The sequence below is a fragment of the Anarrhichthys ocellatus genome, unplaced genomic scaffold (assembly GCF_004355925.1).
Source record: "Anarrhichthys ocellatus isolate YVR2014 unplaced genomic scaffold, GSC_Weel_1.0 scaffold151, whole genome shotgun sequence".
NCBI classification, from domain to species: Eukaryota; Metazoa; Chordata; class Actinopteri; order Perciformes; family Anarhichadidae; genus Anarrhichthys; species Anarrhichthys ocellatus.
This window is the reverse complement of record NW_022280181.1, coordinates 13,651-34,339: the sequence shown is the minus strand read 5'-3', so window position 1 is coordinate 34,339 and position 20,689 is coordinate 13,651. Positions and strand designations below refer to the sequence as shown.

Below are 20,689 nucleotides of genomic sequence, written 5' to 3'. Positions count from 1 at the left end.
CTAATAAAGAAGGGCAGTAAAATAAGACCAGTTCCTGTATGTCAAAACAAATACCATGGAGGGACGCGACACCTCGTTGTGCTGTTAATACTTGAGTAAAAAACTAAACAATATGTTCTGTGCGGTTTGTTTAAAGCTCTACAGGCTCAGACTCACTGTGGTTCTGACAGCTTTAGCAGAAGAAAACAAGACTGAGCGTCATTCAACATGACAACCAAATTATAAAAAAAAAAATTAAAAAGTGACATAAGTTTAGTCAATTTCAGAAAAAAATGAACCCATAACTCAGTGGCCCCTACATTAGGTTCACCTGGACAGACTGGTGCAGTTCAGTCCAACTGTTCCGCCATAAATTCTGCTTTTATGATGCCGTAATTAAATTACGTTTCAGCACTGACATCTTGGTGTTGTCTGGTACAACACCATCTTTAACTATGACCCTCAATAATAAACATAGAATTGAATTTCCACATTTATAACTACATATTAACATGCTGGTGTTAAGCAAAGTAAACTTGAGGCTGATGGAAATGACATCATTACTTTTCAGGTATCGGGTCACAAGTTCAAAGTATTGGCCAGATTCAAACTTGAACCTGCCGATGGGGCAAAGAAACGATCAGGGGATCAAAGTTATTATAGTTCATCCTCTGGTAACCACAAAGGTCTGAAATGTTCGCAGCAATCCATCCAGTAGTTGAGATATTTCAGTCTGGACCAAAGTGGTGGACGAACAGATTGATGGATCAACTTTGCAGCAAGCATGTCTTAAAAATTGTAAGTGTAGAACATTTTTGCACACAAATTATATCAACAGTGAGGTTACATTAAAATATCTTTTGAACATCCGAGTACAGAGTCAAAGCAGGAAACTGTGCCAAAGCGTTGTACCTTCAGCGTCTCTCTTTAGTGTGTCACACATGCACAGACAAAGAGGAATTACTGCAAATTCAGGCTTAACAGCTCGACGCTACAGATTGTTTCTGCAGATTTACTAACTTGAATTCTTCCTGCAGAGGGTTTTCACAAGGAGTCGTACACAGCCACAGGTTTTGAAATGATTTCTGAATATCATTTCACATCCGCAACATCGTTAGAGCCGTTAGAAAGTGCTGATTCTACCTGGAATCAAAGCAGAAGAAATACAGCTCAGGTGAGCAAATTAAGTATTAGTTTCTTAAGAGTCTTTAAAGGAAACATTTAGCCCAAAATCTTAATTTCATTAATTTCCTGGCACTCCTGTAGTTTACCTCAACCTGCCACGTCTAATTTTAACAGCAACCTACATTTCCCAGACTGCTGCTTTAAATCATATCTGGCCGTAAGGATGTGGAAATCCAACATGTGACCAACACGGGATACTGCGGTTGTGCACTCTTGTGTAAAGTTTGTTTTGCTGTTGCTTTGTATTCTGGGACAATTTCTGTAGGAACGAATGACTCCTCCATCTTTGTTAGAGAAGAAAAATGCACCATACGCCAAACAACACAAGTTACATCACCTGCAGCATATCAGTCATGGTTTTGTGTGGATCAGAGAATTATTTTAGCATTTCTACGGATCTGTTGGGGAAGATGAAATAAGTGGAGCTCACAGCGTTAAAGCTGCTAGAAAATAAATGACTCATTTCACAGTTCTCCGCGTACTTGAGGTGTAAAAACACAGGATAGTTTGCTCACTGGTCTGTGCATCAGAGAATAAAACTGCTTAATGGGATCGACTTGGGGAGTTTGTTTCATCTCAAGGTCTTAATAAGCACATTGAGAAAAGAGTTGCTCGTAAGAAGAAGTAGTCTGTTTGCAGTGTGTGATAGAGTGATAGTGACAGAGTGCCAGAAGCCATTTCAGCCTTTGGACAAACTGCAGGTGTGAATCAAAACCATTAAAAGTGAAAATCAAATTAGGCTAAAGTCTGAAGTATTGCTACTAAGTTGAAATAGAGGAGAGAGTCGCAGTAAATAAATGCTGTGTCAGCTCTATGGACGCACACTGAGAAAACATATTTTACAAAACAAAACAATGGAAAGAAAAACTGTTTGATTGATGAAAGTAACATTTGTCATAAATACTGAATAAATATATATTTTTTTAAATGAAATCCCACACATTCACTGTTGTCTTTCCTCTCCCTCTCAAGTTCAGTTCAACAGGAAATCAAAAAACACGCTCACAAAGTAAAGTCACCTATTGGGTCACAGCAGTAGTCGGGTGAATGGACGTATCCTCAGTGGTTTTTGCACTCAAAAGAGCAAAGCTCCTTTGATCCCAGTGCAGCTGATTCACCGTGTTGTGACCCAGCAGCTTTTTTCCCCTTCCTATTTATTGTACTAGTTTCTGCATCAGTAGCCCTCAACTCCCAACAACTGCCTCTGATAAACACTAAACACTTTTTTATGAATTATTTAATTAATTATGGATTTGCAGCCGATAAAAATGTGCGAGGCTCTCGAGAATAAAAGCCGAGAGAAACACAACGAGGGAAACAGCGTCTCTGTTTTCCTACTGGGAATTATTTCTACTTCAGTCTTTTCGTCTCGGCCTGAACTGCCCAACTGATAATCAAATCCAAAATGAAGCTGCAGGTTGTATGAAGCTCAATTGTCACATGGTGAGTGTTTAGGATCAAGAGTTCTATTGCTACGTATTCATTTTAAACACTAATGCATACAAAATACAAAAAGAAAAACAGTTGAGTTTATCCATATGTAGTTTTCCATGTTTGTTAAATATTAAAGATCTCATTTTGGATTCAGATTTAACACTCTACTGTATGTGGAGAGCATTCATCCTTCTCTTCATACACCGCCCAACATTCAGCTGAAGCTGGGGATTATGTCTTTATGTACTGAAGGGGATGTTCTTCACATTTGAAAAACAGAACTTCTGCTACCTGATGGAGAATCTTTGGCATTTCTGAGAAAATGTAGCACTGGCTCTACTACACACTACTGACCACCATTCTCTGCCTTTATAGCTGGAACAAAAAAGGTCACGCTATACAAAAACAATGAGGTCACTGGTTTAGGTAACAGCTAACTGAACGTGACCCTGGGCGGCTGTGGCTCAGGAGGCAGAGCGAGTTGTCTGAGTCCTATGGAAGATAGAAAAGTAAGATGGTGTGTTAGGGCCATTGTAGATACATTTTAGTCGGGGGGGGGGGGGGGGGGTAATATTATTATGAAAAACCTCAGAATAACCGAGATTAAAGTCGTAAATTCACGAGAAAAACCTCCGATGTTCTCTGAGAGAATATTGAGGATGCCCAACGGTACTGGAGCACGGCGATGTCTTTGCATCTGTCCATCACAATGTAGCTCCTGATGCACTAAAGACATCACCTCGTCCAAATCATTTGGGTGTTTTTGTTCTGAAGAGGCCCAGTTCACAGCAATGTCTCTTCACAATTTGCTCCCGAGGGTTGTGTCATCGGTGTGAATGTTAGATAGTCCTTATGGGCAGGTGGCACCTTGCATGGTAGCCCCTGTCATCAGTGTGTGAATAGGTGAATGATGACATGTTGTGTTTAAGCGCTTTCAGTGGTTGGAAGACGAGAAAAGCGCTATTCAAGTACAGTAAATTTAAAGTTTACCAAGAGTCTGCATGCTTGTGATAACATGGGGATTCTGGGATCAAATCAACAGTATTTAACACACCGTGATGTGATTGATCACAATTTTTCAAAGTTCATTTTGGATTTTCTCGTAAATCATATCACTTTAATCTTGGAAATTCATAGTTTATAATTTGTTACTATTAGGAATTTAGTACTAAAGAGACTTCTGCAGCATCACATCAGCTGAATGTTGGGATGAGTTTCTCTCTGTTACGGCACGCATTGACTCCACAACACCCCCCAACGTGTACAATATGGCTTAATGAAATGCATTTCTGTTGTTTTTAGTTTAACAGAGTTTTCCTGGGACCGACACTGTGCAAAGAATGACACTCTCAGTGGATTCATGGGGAGGAAATTCAGTGTTGAAAGTATTTGTTTGTGTTTTACGTGGGAGCACCTCACACTTCTAGACGTGTCCCTCTTTGATGCATTCGGCTGGCAATGTTCAGAGCACTGGTCTTTACACACCAAATAAATAGCTTGCAGTGTGATCATTTCCCAACACAGACAAGAGGGGGGTCCGGACAATGTTTACCTGTTGACAAACAGAAGCAGAAAAAAATATCCAAAATATCAGCATTTCAAAAAGGGGACTGGTTGTGAGTTCCCAATGTTCTCAGACACAACCAGAAAGTGTGACAGATCCTCCAACAAACAAACAAAAACCATAGAGCAGCATGCTGTTGAAAGTGTGCGCACACACGCGCAAACACACACACACACACACACACACACACACATACAATTTGGCAAAAACACTCCTCTGTAGTTTTAAGCTCTCCATCCGTGTCCGCTCCTCCTCAATGGCAGTTTTCACTTGCAGCTTTTTTTTTTTTTTTTTTTTTTTTGCATTCCCACTTCAAAAATAAGACAAATGTTGAACAGGAGGTATGCAAAATGGCTGCCACCAAGACGGCAGCTGTGGCATTAAGTGAAAGCGAAGGATCGATATCAGCTCGTTACGTTCGCCCTCCCGGCTCCTCCGCAATCCGTCGCTGACAAAGTAAGGCAGGAAGTATTTCATTGAATTTTGTCACTATTTCTTTTCCTCTCAGCCGCTGAGAGCAGACGGCCTCCCTCTCCTCGGATGTGATCCGACACTAGAGGGCAGGGGAGACAGACAGACAGTCGGACGACTCGGCTCTCACCTCGATGACACACTGGCGTCTCACAAACACAAATAAATATCCACACTGTTGTTTGAAAAGGCTCCTCCTCCTCCTCCTCCTCCTCCTCCTCGTCCTTCAACGCACCCCCTACTTCTCACTGCTCCCTCACACCTTTTGTTCCTTCTCCTCTCGCAGGGTTTTTAAAGCGCCGGTTGCGAGGCCAGGAGTAAAACAGCAGAGCGAGATCGCGCTCCCTCCCTCCCTTCCTCCTTCCCTCGCTCGCTGCCTAGGCCATGTAGATGAAGGTGTTGATGTCCGCGTCTTCCCTCTTTATGTACTTGTGTTCGATGAGCCACTCGATCTGCTCCTTGATCATCTTCTTCTGAGGCAGGAACATGTTCTTCAGGATCTCCACCAGCTCCGTCTGCAGCTGGGCGTTGCTGAGCCTCTTCCTCATCTTCATGATTTGGATGATGGCCTCCTGATCGAAAAAAAACCCAATATAAGCATAATTTTAATACTGTTCAACCTCTACAAAGTGTAATGAGGTCTATAAACACAAGCTAATCTCTCCTGTCCTGGTTCACAAATCAAACACAGACGACAACTGTTGGGAACTGTTGTCAGGCAGTACATTTTTGGCGTCACTGGTTAAAAATCAAGATAATCTTTCGGCATATTTTTATGAAAGTAATCTGAGAGGACTAGGTTTCTGCACCTCCTCTTGGCTCTTTTTTTCAGGCTTTACAAAATATAGCCGGTGGCGGGAGACTTTGAACCAATCACGTCATGTCAGACAGATGGACAAATGGAGATGCGGATATACATCCCTTCAGATGGTGAAAGCCTGATTTAATGGCAAAATATCCCGCAGGAAAAGTTGCTGTTTTTCCTCCATCTCTGAAACGCTTCAGCGATACTTTAGCTGGCTGGAGCCTCTAATCACAGTATGTCATCTCAAAAGGACTTCACGGGTTTGTAAAGAAAACAGGACGGTAGTTCTCGTAGAATTGCTGCTACATGACGGCACCTGGATCACAATCACGATGAGGATTTGTTCCAGTGTACCTGACGGCCAGAATATCACTGCTGGCTAGAACACTGTAGGCTGTGTTGTAACTGGCAATTGAGCAGCAGAACCACTGACGCTAAGTGATGTACTCTATATACAGCATAAGGGGAGGGTTACTTTAAGAATTGCTCCAGTGTGTCATTGAGCCATGATTTCAGGCCTGCCTAAAAATCCTAAATACAAAAACAGGTGAAAAAACATTTAACAAAGCCTCAGTCTTTAGTAAGTATGAGAACGTTAAGAAAATAATATGAACTAGTTCTTGCATGAGGTCCACTGTGAGTGTTTTGATGCATATTTTGAAGCGTGTTTTCACACCTGAGTTCTGAGTATTCTGAGCTGAACGATTCCTTCATTCTCCTCTTCCCTCATTCGCTCTGTGGTCAGCTGCAGCCGACCAATCAGATTGATCTTTCCCCGCTTCTGGACTTTGGAGTTTTTGCTGAGGGAAGAAAAAAAAACGGACACAAAGACACAGACAATATATATAAATAATATCACAATTGTTTTAAGTTTTTTAAATTTGTTTCTGCTGACGAGGCATTTAACATCATGCATAGTTGTGGTGCGGACCTGAAATTGCTGGTTAATTTAGTTGATAATAAGAACAGATATATTGAGTGCATGAATATCATTTTATATTTAATTATGCTACTTTACAAAGGAGTGGAATTTGGAAATAATGAAGCCTTTTGGAGATAAAATAAAATACATCTCTTAGCTGAATTCAATCATGGATCAAAGGGGACATCCACATTCACTTCATACATTTTTAGGGGGGGAAAGTTATTTTCTCATTTTTAAAAGCAGCACAGCATACATGAGTGAGAAGTCCTGGTTGACGTAGAAGAGCGTGCTGTCTGTGAAGTCTTTGGGCGAGCTGACTGGGGGGTCATACGACAACACCTGTCTCTTCAGCTTGGGGAAGGCCACCAGAGACTGCACAGAGAGGAGAGAGGAGTCAATCTCAAGATGTGAAACATCTCCATACGTCAGTTATAAAAAGTTATAAAACCACCAATGTGTGCGTGTTTCCTTTCTACAGACAGTCACCTTTCCTTATGGTACTGTTAAATTACCAAGAGATTTAATTATGCGCAAACATATTGGCAGCTTTGGGTATGTTAATAACCTGACTGGTGGGTCTGTCAAAATGTGGTGTAAATCTCAGGTGTAGCCTGGCAGTATTTTCTTACCCATGAGGGGCGAAGAATATATTTAACCTAAGTAAATATCTAAATCTCGCATACTTGTACTATAATTGGTGGATTGAAAAGAAGCATTTAAAAGTGTCTCCTCGGTCTGACCCAGAGTGTGCGGCGTAGCTCTGCGTCGGGCAGCTCCGTGGCCAGTTTGAGGTTCTCAAAGGTGATTCTCTCTCTGGGTCTCTGGTTCCAGGCGAACAACACCGCCAGCTGGAACGTCGTCACCTCCAGGTCGTACTGCCCCACCTCGTTCTTAAAGGTGATCTGAGCAGAGGGGAGGGAGAACCAAAGGAGAAGGTGAGAAGAGCAGAGCGTGGTGACACAGTGTCGCTCTGGCGGTTGTGCAGTCCTACCAAAGGTTTCCTGCAGTAGCATGCAGATAAATGCTGCAAAGTACCAACTAATGCAAGGAAGAAGAAGACATGGATGTAAACAATGTACGTTTCCATTCGATTCTTAACACTCAGTAGTGACCTCTCTATATAGAAGCTTTCATGTTAGTAACAAAGTCCACTCTTTCAAACGTTACTAATAACTTTAGTGTAGGAAGAATATGAGGCATATAAAGTTCAGGGAAATAAGAAGAGAAGTTGCACGGACAAAAGGAAACATTTTCTTCGTAATTTGGAGATGTACGTATTAAGATGTAAGTATTTTAACTCCATGAGATGTTGATGTATGGCTCTTAATGGCGGCCGGAACCCTTATCTACTGTTACGGCTCACTCACGATGCCGTTGGACATGAGGTGATGCCAGTGGAGTTTGCGTCCGCTGTGATTCCTCTTGTAGAAGTCTTCCACCTCGGGGATCAGGTCCTCCAGCTCCGTGGGCAGCGAGACAAAAACCTTCTCGCTGCTTCGCGACCACGCTCCGGCGTTCAGGATCTTAATGTTCACACTGTCCGCTGCAGGGAAAGAAATCAGTTCTAAAATAACTGTGTTTATGTTCTCACAGGTTATGCGTCTGCTGCATGACAGAAAAAGCGATGACAGGGACACATTACAGCAAAGTGATAATACTACACTGATTGGCACTCTTGCTTTATATTGTTGCTGACCGTAGTGCTTCGAAGCTTCGACCGTTGCCATTACTCCCAAAATCCCAAATAGCACATGAAATGAGGAATAGTGATTCCACATTTTTCATTATGCATCAATGTTGTTTATTATGAGTTATTCTCAGACGGATAGCACTGTTTGTTGTGTGCAGAGGGTCTCTATGTAATTATCTTCAATACAGCATGATGTTCATTGAGTAAATTATGGTCCATTTAGAGTCAAATAGACCATAAAGCAGAGTATGCTTTAGGGCTGGCTTACTGTGATTGACAGGTCGCTACCAGAGACGTATACGGCGTCTTTACGTCATTCCTCCACATTCCAAATATGGTCACTTCTGTTTATTGGTTGCAAAAAAAAAAAACAACATGGCGACGGCCGTAATCCAAGATGTTCATAGAGCTACATATGAGCTAATTATTTTTAATGGGCTATTGCTGTAATGCATTTGATGTGATCATTGCACTATATTTTGTAGCCAAAAATCTGGAAGTCCGATTTTTTTGTCCTCGTCTCATATTTAACAAGTTTGAGGAAGGTTCGACAGCTTGTGTTGTCGTCTTCGTCTCCGTTTTTGATGCACGGGCTTATCTGGATGCTCCTCGTGTTAAGATGCAACGGCACAGCGGGTTATTCTACGACACAACCTCCAAGAGAGAACACACTTTATAGAAGCTTTATATCTGACTGAGATCTGTTTCTCTTACTGACTCATAAAGACAACGATATTTCTCTCCTTCTCTGTGTGCATTATGTGTGAGAGAGATTGATACAGTTCACTAAAGCTTGTTAGTGTGTGTGTGTGTGTGTGTTGTACCTGGCAGTGCCATCCTGTTGTGTTTGTGCATCTCTTTGAAGACCTGATTGAGGTCCTCTGAGACCTTGATGTCCTGAAACATCCTGGCCAGCTTGTTCACATAATCTGCAGGCATCCCTACTTCCTACAACCACACACAGACACACACAGAGACAAACACACGCCGGGGAACAACCCAAAGGAAGAGAAAAAGAGGATAACAAAGCAAAGGACAAATGTATTCACTGTGCACCTGTTTTCAGATGTTTTTCTTTTAAAACTGTCAGTTCTAAATTCAGTCAGATTTTTAGTCTTGTTTACTTATTGTTTGACCAGATATTTCCACATCATAATATTGCTAATGTTATGCTGGTTTTTTTGACATCCAAGCGGGCACGGCACAACTGGGTTTCCCCGGCAAAGCACAGCAAGGTAAACAGCTGTTTACGGTGTGCTGGTGGTGTGCCGGTTTGCACAAACTAAGGTAAGAGCCTGCTGTCTCCTGCTCGTCATCAACCAGCTCACTGTGGCTGTTTCTATATTTAAGTTTCCTCCCTGTACTATTTAAAACTCTTCCACTGACCAAAATAGAAGCAAATATACTTCCATATATTTAGTTGTGCAGACATTTTTACTAACGTATTATACCACCAACGTTGTGCTAACTTGCCAACAAATACATCTCTGCAATGAAACCTCCCACAGGCCATCGCCAGGGAAAATGTTTTTATGTGAAGCCGCAGTAGCAGGACACGTTTGGTTTGCATTGATGGTAACAGCTCCAGAAAAAAGTAATAAGGTTGAAAGTACAAGTCGTACTGAAGGTAAACTCCAAACCAGAGATTCAGTTACAGGTTACTGAAGTTATGGGAGCTGAACAAACAACGACTTCATATTCACCAGCGCAGAGACACATATGCTACGAGCTAATACAGTTTTCAGTGAAAGAAATTCTCTGAGATTAAAGACACAAATTTATGACTCTCAGAGAATATTCAATGTTTTCTTCTCTACTTCACCTACTACCACTGCCCTAATACACTGTAAAAAAACTGATGTACAACTGCTTTGTTGTCAGACAAAGTTAAGCACTGATCCAGACAAAGAATTTTAAGACAGGTATAACTCACTCTCAGCCACTCCACCATGTTCTCTTCAATCTCGCTGTCGGCCGAAATGTCCAGAATCAGGCGCCTGGTCAGGTGAGCTTTGTGGTAACGCATGAACACGTCTTTATTCTGGACGTACTTCAACACCAAGAGCTGCAAGGAGAGCAGATAAAAGAAGAAAACAGAGTGAGAATAGAGGAGGGAGGGAAGGCGAAAGGAGGACCGAGGTGGATCAGATCAAAGTGAGTTCGCCCTGATGACCAACAGGACGGAGACTCACCACTTCTTTGAGTTTGAGCTCGATTTCCTCCGAGGAGAGTTTCTTGCTCAGAGGAGTTTTCCTCAGCAGCATGTCACAGTAGTTTGCCAGCAGCTCAGGACACTTTGACTCCGGCTGAGTCTTCATACCCACACTGTTTGGATGGACACACACACACACACCCCCACACCCCCACACACACACACACACACACACACACACACACACACACACACACACACACACACACACACACACACACACACTGCAACACTGTGACCAGTTTTTGTCAAAGAGAAAAGACAAGTGACGTCGGGTCATTCCACATCTACAAGGACAATAATGATGTTTCCACTCACCCTTTCTGTTTCAAAGGCAGCTCCAGTTTGAAGATTGTGGCGTCATTGACAACGGCCTTGTAAGCCTGCAGGGGAAGAGAACAGAGAACGGGTTCATGTGAGGACCAAACAAGTAGGGCTGCGACTTACGATTCCTACAGTTATTATTCAGCTGGTTATGCTTTAGATTAATCAATTATTCATTTAGTCTGTAAGAGGTCAGAAAATACTGTGAACTAATGTTGTAATTGCACAGTTTCCCCCTTTAGCAAATGCTGTCTGATGTGCGGGAGCGCTTGTTTCGAACCCCCTCAGTAAACAGACGCAAAGCTGTTTTCTACTCCAACACAACTATGTAGCGAAAGCTAATCGTCATGGTCAGCAGCTTCCTTTATTCAATGTGATAGAACTGCAACAACCTATTGGGACGTAAATAAGAAAGACGCGTCACTATGGAAATGAACTACTTTGTCGTGCTGTCGTTTAGTGGCAACACAAGGAAATAACTGTCCAATCAGAGCTCTGTATGTTAACTACGTGCCTCACACTTAACACACAAGCTTCTGCCTCACGAGAGGAAAGGGAGAGGCTGCTACTTTACTCCATATGAGAGTATGGAGTCCATAGGTGTGAATGGGGATCAAGCTGTAGCGCTGCTTGTGCTGCAGGTGTAGTTCTTTATGGATACACACATTTTGGAAGCAAATGTTGTGAGCTGGAGTGAACTGAAATGCCTTTAGCACAGAGCAGATATAATCCGATTTGTTAAAACAGACCTTATCTCTGGCTGTGAGGAAGCGAGGGTCGTCCTGGAAGGCCTCCTTCACCAGCTTACTGAAGCGGTTAAACAAAGTCAGCAGCTGCTCCACGTACTTCTCAGAGTCCTGGACAAACACAAACACACACATATTTGAGACTACTGTACATGTTGTAAAAGCTGCCCCCCAATATCAACTTTTAGTCTTTTAGTCAGCTGGTTCATTACACGCTGTAAATTCCTCTCCGACTTCTGGACTCTGCTGTCCCAGATCTCAATAACGATGAACAAATCTACTGTACGACATGCTGCATGTTCTGGGATGACTTTTGTTTTTTTTAAAGTGATTTTGTTAATTATAAGACGGCTCCACTAGTTTGGTAAAAATTATAATCCAAAAGTTCTACGAGTGATTGTTGTGATAATTAATCACATCTGAACCTTTAATAATTATTTCTTACTTTTAATCCAATTTTTCATTTATTTCATTTATTTTACTTTTATCAAACATCAACAAAATACTTCTTTACGAGTATTTTTTGTTTCTGAATAAAGAAAGCGTTTGGGTTTAATCAAACACATGTATGTATGTCTACTGTCACTTTACCTGTATATCCTTCTACTTACTGGTTTACTACCTGGGTTGCTTCAGGAAGGGCATCAGGCGTAAAACATATGTTGAATCATATTTGCGGATCATAAAATCTGATTTCCGTACGGGATCGGTCATGGTCGGGTTACTCAACTAGATGGAAACAGATGATCCACTGTGGCAAAGAATTTACTGTTTTACTCCCCGTTTCCTTCCTTCTTGTACCACAAATGTACAAGAAATAAAAGATATTTTTTTATTTTACACATTATAATCGTTATATTTAATTATTTAATCACTGTATTTGAATTTCTACACTATTTTATGTCTTAGATTTTTACTTTTTGCTTAATTTGTCTTTATGTTTATTGAGATTTGGAGCCTGGGATCGGAGAATTTCTCTGCCAATGACTGCTTCTCTGTAACTGTTGTGCATATGACAACAAACAACTTGAGACTTAGACCGAACATGGGATTGGGGAGATGAGCTGAGTAATTGTTGAAGCGAGCGTTTGTTCACGTACGGATGTGATAGTCTCGGCAGCAGCCACCATGTCTGCTAGTCCAGCATTGACGATATGTTCCTCCAGGTCTTTCAGCACGGGCTCGATCCCGCTGGGAACCTTGTCCATCAGGGAAAACATCAGCTGCAGCTCTGTTCAGGGAGAAAACACATGAAACACACTATGGATGTCAAATAAGAACTGGATACGGTGCCGCTTCTTCTTTCTATTATGAATCTTTTATCCAAAGATAGTTTATATTTGTCAAAACTTTCCTCGAGCTGAAAAAAAGCTATATTAAAAGTCTTCGGGCCGAGTGGGAACTTGCAGGCAGGGCCAGCAGAGGAAACACTACTGCCGATACTCAGTGGTAAACCTGTAAGCTAGAAACTTCTTTGTTGTATGCGCCAGGTGAGCAATTCTCATTGGACTCATCGGCACCAGGTTGGGGTTCTTATAATACATCCATGAAACATACTCGCTGAATTCATAAACTTCCTACACTTGCAGACTCATCCGACTTTTAAGGGTGTGTAACTGTGAAGTCCAGCAGGCAGAGAACTCCCGAAATGCACAATTCATCAAGTCCCCATTAGGCCTCTACGGGACGTCCTGCCGTCTGCTGAGGGTGCAGGCTTTGTTATTAAGATAATCATAATTCTGAGCAATATGGATCTGACACTACAACTACTACTACTAATAATAATAATGATGATGATACAAATATATATGAATTATATAATAATAACATTTGGTGGAAGGCAATATAAGACTGTTGTCTTCTGACGCTGTGAGTGATCAACTATGACTGTCGGCAAGTTGCACAGCTCTACTGGCCTCGGTGGCAGGAAGCCAACCAACACCGGGAGCAGCTTTCTATTTTTAAACGTCCATCTGGCTGCTGCAATAGTGAACGTTGATGCCACTACCTCTGGCAGACTTCACAGTGTGTGGTTGTGATTGAAAATGCACACCAACATAATAAATTCTCCATCAGTATGTACTACATGCTGCCTACTAATATGAAGGATGAAGTTGGCCATTAGCAGCAGACTGTTCACACTGACATAAACAATCAAACCACACGTCTTCTCTGCAGCACATGACTTGGGATTTGACGATGGTCAGAGCGATCGCCAATAGCAGAAACCATTTTTGGCTAATTTTCACATTAATGTATTAAATTATTGTTATAAGCAGTCGTATTAAATCAATCTCAATTTAATTTGCCCCATCATAGTTTCATGTCTGCATCCCCCACATACAATCATCACACACACGCTGTCCCTGGTACTCAATGGAGCAGAGGAAAGACTGAATCAGGGCTGTGCCCAATAGTTTAGAAGCTTCATGATGTGGACATTTTAATTATTATTAATAATTTACAGAAAAAGTCCACCTTCTTCTATTCCCCTCTCTCTGTCACACTCTCTGTCACACACACACACACACACCTCTGTATTTGTCTCAGTTCAAAAGTCAAACTGTATTTTTAACGAATGATTCTGCTTGAATCTACATTTCTTGGCATTTAGGCTTTCAATGACAACATTACAACATCAAAAACAGCTGTACTTACTGTCCGTCTCGTTTCGTTTGATCATGCCTGGACATTCAACGAGGATGGTCTCTTTGAACGAGGTCACCAGAGCATTCACACAACACTCCATGAGCTGTAAAATATAGAAAGATTATTCAGGATGACATGAGGGAAATAATTGGCTAAAAAAATGGAAACAAACATGAAATATAAGTTAGTACTTAGCACTGATGCTTCAGACCCTGTTGAAGACACTTACTGCTTGAACAGAGTTACATTCACGACGTGTCTCTAGATATCTAAGCGCTCTCTTCTCCTCTTCTCTCAGCTTCGCATCTGCCTGCAGAGAAACACAACAGAAAACACAGATCCAGGTGATACAAACATACAATTAAAACTCTCATACACACATCCAAGGAAACACCTTTTCTCCTAACATCTGTCCACAAAATGTAGCTTCAATGGATAGTTTGAATCGGGGTTGTATGAGTTACTTAGTTGGAGAACCAGCATGAGAACAAAGCAACGTATTTCAAACAACTAAAATAAATGTTTATCAGTTTAAGTGTTCGCTTACAGTCAGTCAGCCCTTTCCTACGGGCAACTGAAGCCATTATCTTTGCTCTTTTGAAAGCCACCAGACTCCACTCACTTTACCTCACAGAACACAGGAGCTGCTGGTCTGCCGCTGCCTCGATCTGCTAGTTTGTGTTATTGTGTGACTTTGGTGTTTTAAAGGGTGAGTTCAGATTCACACAACAACACAACTAGACTAACCGATCGAGGCAGCAACTTCCGTGTACTTCCCCCCCCCCCCCTTTCATCAGAGCATTTGTCAGTGGCATTCTCTTCTACATTTTAAAGAGAGCCCATTCTTCATCCTACAGTAACACTTGCAATAATCAGTATCATTGTCGCGTACATATTTCATGTAGTTCTGGACGCCGTTCTGCTGTAGATAGGACGGGGCCTGTGTTCTGTAAAACCTCTCTGTGGAGTCCAGGTAGGCTTTCTCAAAGTTGTCCCTGTAGATCTGCAGCTTGTCCTCTGGGTTAGAGCACAGGTTGACTGGTGGGAGAGAAGCACAGAGATTGGGACAATCCAAGTTACCGTTAATGCAGTATTCAGTTCGTTCTCAGTCTGTTTGTGACACCGCCCTCCAGAATGTTTACAGTGGACCCGTTTCTGTCCGCCCTACCGTACGACTCTCGTACTCCTATAACGAGCTGGGAGTCGAAGGCATCCCCCTGCCTCTCGGCGTGCACTAGCTTCATGGCGCTGTCCTGCAGGCGACTCTTAATGTTGGAGAAGATCGACTCGTTCCACGTGTCCAACATGAGCTGCAAAAGGGAAGAGAAGGGCAGTAATAATTGTGCATCCAAAATGTTAAATAATAAGTTAACCTCCATTTCCTACCATCCAAGAATAGTTGAGCCCAATTTATTCATGAAGTGCTTTTAAAGGACACTCCTGTCTGCTGAATCATCCCCTCCCTCCACAACAAATTCCTCCTCTATGGCCTCTGCTGCTCTGCTCATTTAGTTCTTTTCATCTCCTCTCCTCTCCATCTTGCTTCTTACATGCCATCTCATCACCTTGTTGTTGCTCAGCTCTTCCACTCAAACCCTGCCTCCCCCCCTCACCTTTCGCACGATGCTGTCCTCCATGTTTGTTTTCTTGTTGCTGCCTTGTTTGCCCATGAGCGTGATCTCCAGCTGACAGAAGGGCTTGGGCAGGATGTCACACTGGGTGAAGAACTTCCTCCACTCTACAATGTAGGCCTTCAGCAGCGCCGTGTCGTCCTGGTGGCTCAGCACCCGCTGCCATGGCAACAGATGCAGGCAAAAGTAAAAGATGACACAGGTCGGCCAAAAAATACGTACGATGCTTTGTCCCCTGTAATACTTGCTCCACATGTTAAAATGTAGAGAGTTTACTTCCACAGTGAATACGCTGATACATTTCACATAACTGTCATTGTTTACCGTTAATAGAGAGCTGCATGTTATAATGTATAATATCTATTTCCTGTTGGCTCACACGCTGTATGTGAAGCATTTTGATATTTGATATTCATTTGTTCAACAGTTGGCATGAATGAATGTTGAAAATATAGAGAGGGAGTTCTGGTCAGAATACTACTGTGGTGGTATGATGTTGATTTTTTTTACCCTTTTCTCCTGATTGCACCGCAAGGTAAAAGAGACCAGGGTGCTAATTCAGGCATGAAAGTAACATGTTGAATAGCCATAACATTAACATATCTGAAGTGAGCTTACTAATGCTAAACACAAGCAAACATAAAATAAAAATGAAAGCAACCCCCACACTACTTACAGCCTGTGCTTGTTTGATGAAGTCTAGGATGTCCTCTTTGAGGGCTTGGTGGATTTTGGCTGGTCCTTTGTCATCCCATAGACACACAGCATGGACATCTCTGGGGGACAGACGAGGGACAAATTCAAAGTTGGCACAGTCAAACTATGCACCTCAAACTCTGGGGCACTTTCCAGAGCTTTTACTCAACATGTCACAAACACAAGTGGTGTAATACTTGCAGAAATATCTGTTGAAATGTGATCCGTCTTTCCACAGCAATTTGATGAGAGAGCTACACTGTTCCTGTTCCCCTTTTCCTCTTCTCATCCTATTTCTCAAGCCAAAAGCAGCGATCACCAACCAGGGCTGACGATTCAATATGATAATGTATCATCTTTCAATGGAATAATATGGTGATGAAGTCCTTTATCTAGATATCGTGATCTATAATTACACTAGACCTATCACAACACTTTTTCCCTCCACATTACCCACGTTGTTATCTAAGGTTAGTCAGATAAGTCAAGTTAATTGTATTATTCATAAAGCCCCATATTGTCCTTAGGGGGCTTTACAATCTGTACAGCATAGAACACTCTCTGTCCTTAGACCCTCGACTATGGATGAGTAAAAGCTACACACTGTTCCTTTAAGCTATAGAAACAAGACTCTTTTCCACACTAGTTTATGAGCGGGACACAATCTAACAACAGGCTTACCTACAAAAGTCTGACATTGTGTGGGGATTATGTAAAGCACAACACCTGTTGGTAAAAACTAAGCCTATGTATTGCATGTGTGTGCTGCCGAAATGCACTAAAATAGAACGCTGTGATTTGTGAGTGGTCTGTTGTTCAGAGTAAGGCAACTGTTTTCAGAATCAGAGGCAGCAGCAGCTGAACTGATCCAGCGTTGGAGACAGAAGGCAGTAAGGGACGGAGCAGAAAGCATCTCTTACGAGAACAAGTCGAACCACTGTTGCTTGGTGACGGCTTCCTGTCTGAGCAGCTTGAGAACGATGGGCCGCATCGAATCCCACTTGTCCTCAAACTGCAGGGACCCCTTGTTCTGGAGGAGAGACATGGAGTGGGAGGAGGAAGAGGAAGGAGCAATGAGGAATGTTGGGGGAGAGAAGAGAGTCAGAGATGCAGAGATACACAAAGACACACATAGAGACTGAAGACAGACCAAGGGCTGGGATCAAGGCTAACTACATCTTCAATCTGTAGCTTTTCACTATTTTACATCAACGTATCAAGTTTTTATATCACTCTTATTATTATTATTAAGATGTTCAAGTCTAAGTAAGTAACTGGCCACCTTTTAAACTGGCTTAAGTTGAAGCCTTGCATTGAACGAACACAAGGAAAAGAAGAACATGTCATATGTTATAGTAACATTACTTTAAAATAGTATTTCATTTGCTACATATCAATCTGTTCCTATGCTTCATTTAAGCCATTTCATAATGATTTTCCCTGAAGTATCCAGATCCCAGAGGCCATGTGTGTTACTCACACTTTGTACATATTTCCTTGCAGGTTTGCAACTAACATCTATTTTCCTCATTGACTGATGGGTCTACAATTATTGAAGTAATCGCCTCGGGATGAAAGAGGAAGTGAAGGCACACTAGTGTTGGAGAGGTGCTGACCACGGTGAAAGCACAAGTGTAAAGGAAAATAGTCGCACACTCATAGCCATGATGCAATTGTTTTTATAATTTAACAACATTTCGACATGACAGTCTTCTTCAGGGTGATAGCCTGATGGTAAATTATTAATTGTTTTTTGCATCGTGGCTACAAGTATTTTCTTTTGCACTTAAATAATCACCTAATTATGTAGATTATCAAACATCTGAAAATAGAGAAAAATGCCCATCACAAGTTATTGGAGATAACATTACTTGTCCAACAAAACAGTCCAGAATCAAAGAGCTATATTTAGAAATACATCAGAGAAAAGCAGCAACACTACCCGCCTACTTTAGCAGGACCCTGTGGTTCTCTGTCCACCTCCATTGGTGTCATGTCCACCAGCCCGGGACAAGTGACGTGTAACGGTGGAAGAACTAGGCCCCACTCTGATCTTTACCGAAGTAAAAATAGCCCACTCAGCTACAAGTAAAAGTCCTGCATGCACAGTTGTACTTAATTATGTATATTATATTACTGGAGTATTAATGATGCATTAATGTGTTCAATACTTTAATGTTGCAGCTGGTAAAAATGACCTAATTTTAATGATTTGATGAACTGTTGGGGAGTTTGTGAATTTCCCCGAGGGATCCACAAAGTATTTTCTTAACCTGTAATAATACTTTATAATCTATTCGTTGATTTTGATAGTATTGCCTCAAAACTAGGGGGACAGTAACGTTCAGTTGAAAGCAAAGTAGCATAAAATGGAAATACTTAAGTACAGTAAAAGTACCTCAAAACTGTACAGTTAATGTACTTGAGTTATTCAACCATTGACCCTGTGGCTCTCTGTCCACAGGTTACCTGAAGCTGACAGACACGAGCCGTGCAGTGAGCCTGTCAAAGCTAGTTGACGCTAACCTACCTCTCTTGCTAGCATACCAAGCTACCTGTCCAGTGACTGACGGTGGACAGTCAGCGTTAATTATCAATCAGGACAAGACCTAAACTGTCTACTTCACAGACAGCACTGCCAATAACTGGTGGAGCTGACGTGTAACTGGGCCTAGTGAACACAGAAGGTGCATTTTGACATGTTGAGAGGAGTTCGGTTAGTCAGCTAGCTGAAATAAAAGCGTTAGCATGTTAGCAACAATTAGCCAAAAAGAAACGGGTCTTCGGAGAAGGGGCGTCTTGTTGACATTTATGTCCCCATCTAGTCTCCATGCTCTTCGTTGTTGAGTTTAGGGCTCAGTACAATTCTTGTTAAGCTATGGCTCGTCCTCGCCGAAATGCCGGGTAGCGGCTTCGGTTCGGCTTTGGTTACAGAAGAAGACACATTGAGGTCCTGTTAGGACGGGTTCTGTTCGAGGCAGGAGTTATAAGTCTTTGGGGAAACAGACTCCGACACCACACCGGACTTCAACAACGACAGCGGTGACAACTGTGACTTCAGGCGCACCTATTTGTGCACTTATTTCATATATTTACACTATTAGTGCACACACATATATGCCACAATAGTGAATATATACATACACGCTCTAATAGTGAAAACGACGAGTTTAAATCAGCACACAAATATGGGAAATACGATATATTCCAGTGCTTCTTACCTTTAACAAATTTGACGACGCCATGTTTCTTCAACTTATCACCTCGCGGAATCTCGCGAGACAGCTACTACAGCTGGCTCAGATGAGGTCATGGGAACCTTGCACACTGAAAATCACAGTGGTGGAAGAAGACTCCTGTAAATGTCCTGCATTTGAACTCTTATTTAAAGTATAAAATAAGAAGAGTGTCAGCACCAAAGTATACTTAAAAGTAAAAGTATTCCTTATGCAGAGTGGCCCATTTTTTATTATAATTATAAATGCATCAATGTGTACGTAGACCACTTCAGCATTGCAGCTTTAAATTACTTTATATACTTTATTCAGCCCAACGTATGTTGATAATATATTGTAATTCACAATGTACCAGTTGATTTATATTTTGTATTAATAATCCAAATCTGCAAATCACTTAAAGTTATCAAACAAATATTGTGAAGTAAAACAGTAAAATATTAGCTTCCAAAGTGTAGTGGAGTAGAAGTATAAAGTTTAGAAAACGATGCTGAAACGCCGTGTGGATGGAGATCGTAAACAAAAACAAATGTGGATATGCCTCAATGTAGGGGACAATCTGAGGGTGACAAGTATGTAAATATTTGTGTGGGAGGGGGTGCAATGTTACATTAACCTGTAAGGACAAACATATTGTATGGAATTTTGAGAAGAGCAATTCAAAATTGTGAAATTCGATTCCTTTTGTTGGAATATATGCATTATACCCAGAACCTTACTCACTCAATAAAACAAATTATACATAAAAAAAGAACCACTGGTCGGAATTTTAACAATGCATTTTATTTATTAGCTTACTTTATATTTTTAAGTAACTACAGCTGTAGTAAAAAAGTACAATATTTCCCTCTGAATTGTTGCAGGGTAGCATAAAATGGAAATACCCAACAAAAGTATCAGTACATTGTACTTAAGTACATCACTTGAGTTAGTGTACTTAATTAGTTTCCAACAATGTAATTTCCATTTAGAAAAACAAAACAATGATGAAGCACTGTTCCTCCAACACATCAGCAGATAACAGATGAGAGTAAAAACAAGAAGAAGCAAAGTGATGACTTCTTTAATCTTTCATCATCAGCGCTTATCTCTAAGTGCTGCTGGCTGTCTTCAACACATTACACACAGAGATAAGTGACAGA

The 20,689-nt window shown here is 41.5% G+C and overlaps 1 protein-coding gene across 1 annotated transcript; it reads right to left on the bottom strand.

Moving 5' to 3' along the window:
* Positions 1-1,217: 1,217 nt before the first annotated feature.
* Positions 1,218-19,589, bottom strand: LOC116400143 (cullin-5-like). The gene is made up of 19 exons (XM_031877830.1): positions 19,533-19,589; positions 17,232-17,341; positions 16,292-16,391; positions 15,598-15,774; positions 15,153-15,294; positions 14,877-15,022; positions 14,214-14,294; positions 13,994-14,087; positions 12,436-12,566; positions 11,339-11,446; positions 10,584-10,648; positions 10,246-10,378; positions 9,987-10,118; positions 8,878-9,001; positions 7,731-7,906; positions 7,104-7,265; positions 6,617-6,735; positions 6,115-6,238; positions 1,218-5,205 (listed from the first exon to the last, which is right to left on the bottom strand). Exons 1-19 carry the CDS (start codon positions 19,554-19,556, stop codon positions 5,011-5,013), a joined length of 2,343 nt encoding a protein of 780 aa, XP_031733690.1. The 5' UTR covers positions 19,557-19,589; the 3' UTR covers positions 1,218-5,010.
* Between the last annotated feature and the right edge of the window lie 1,100 nt (positions 19,590-20,689).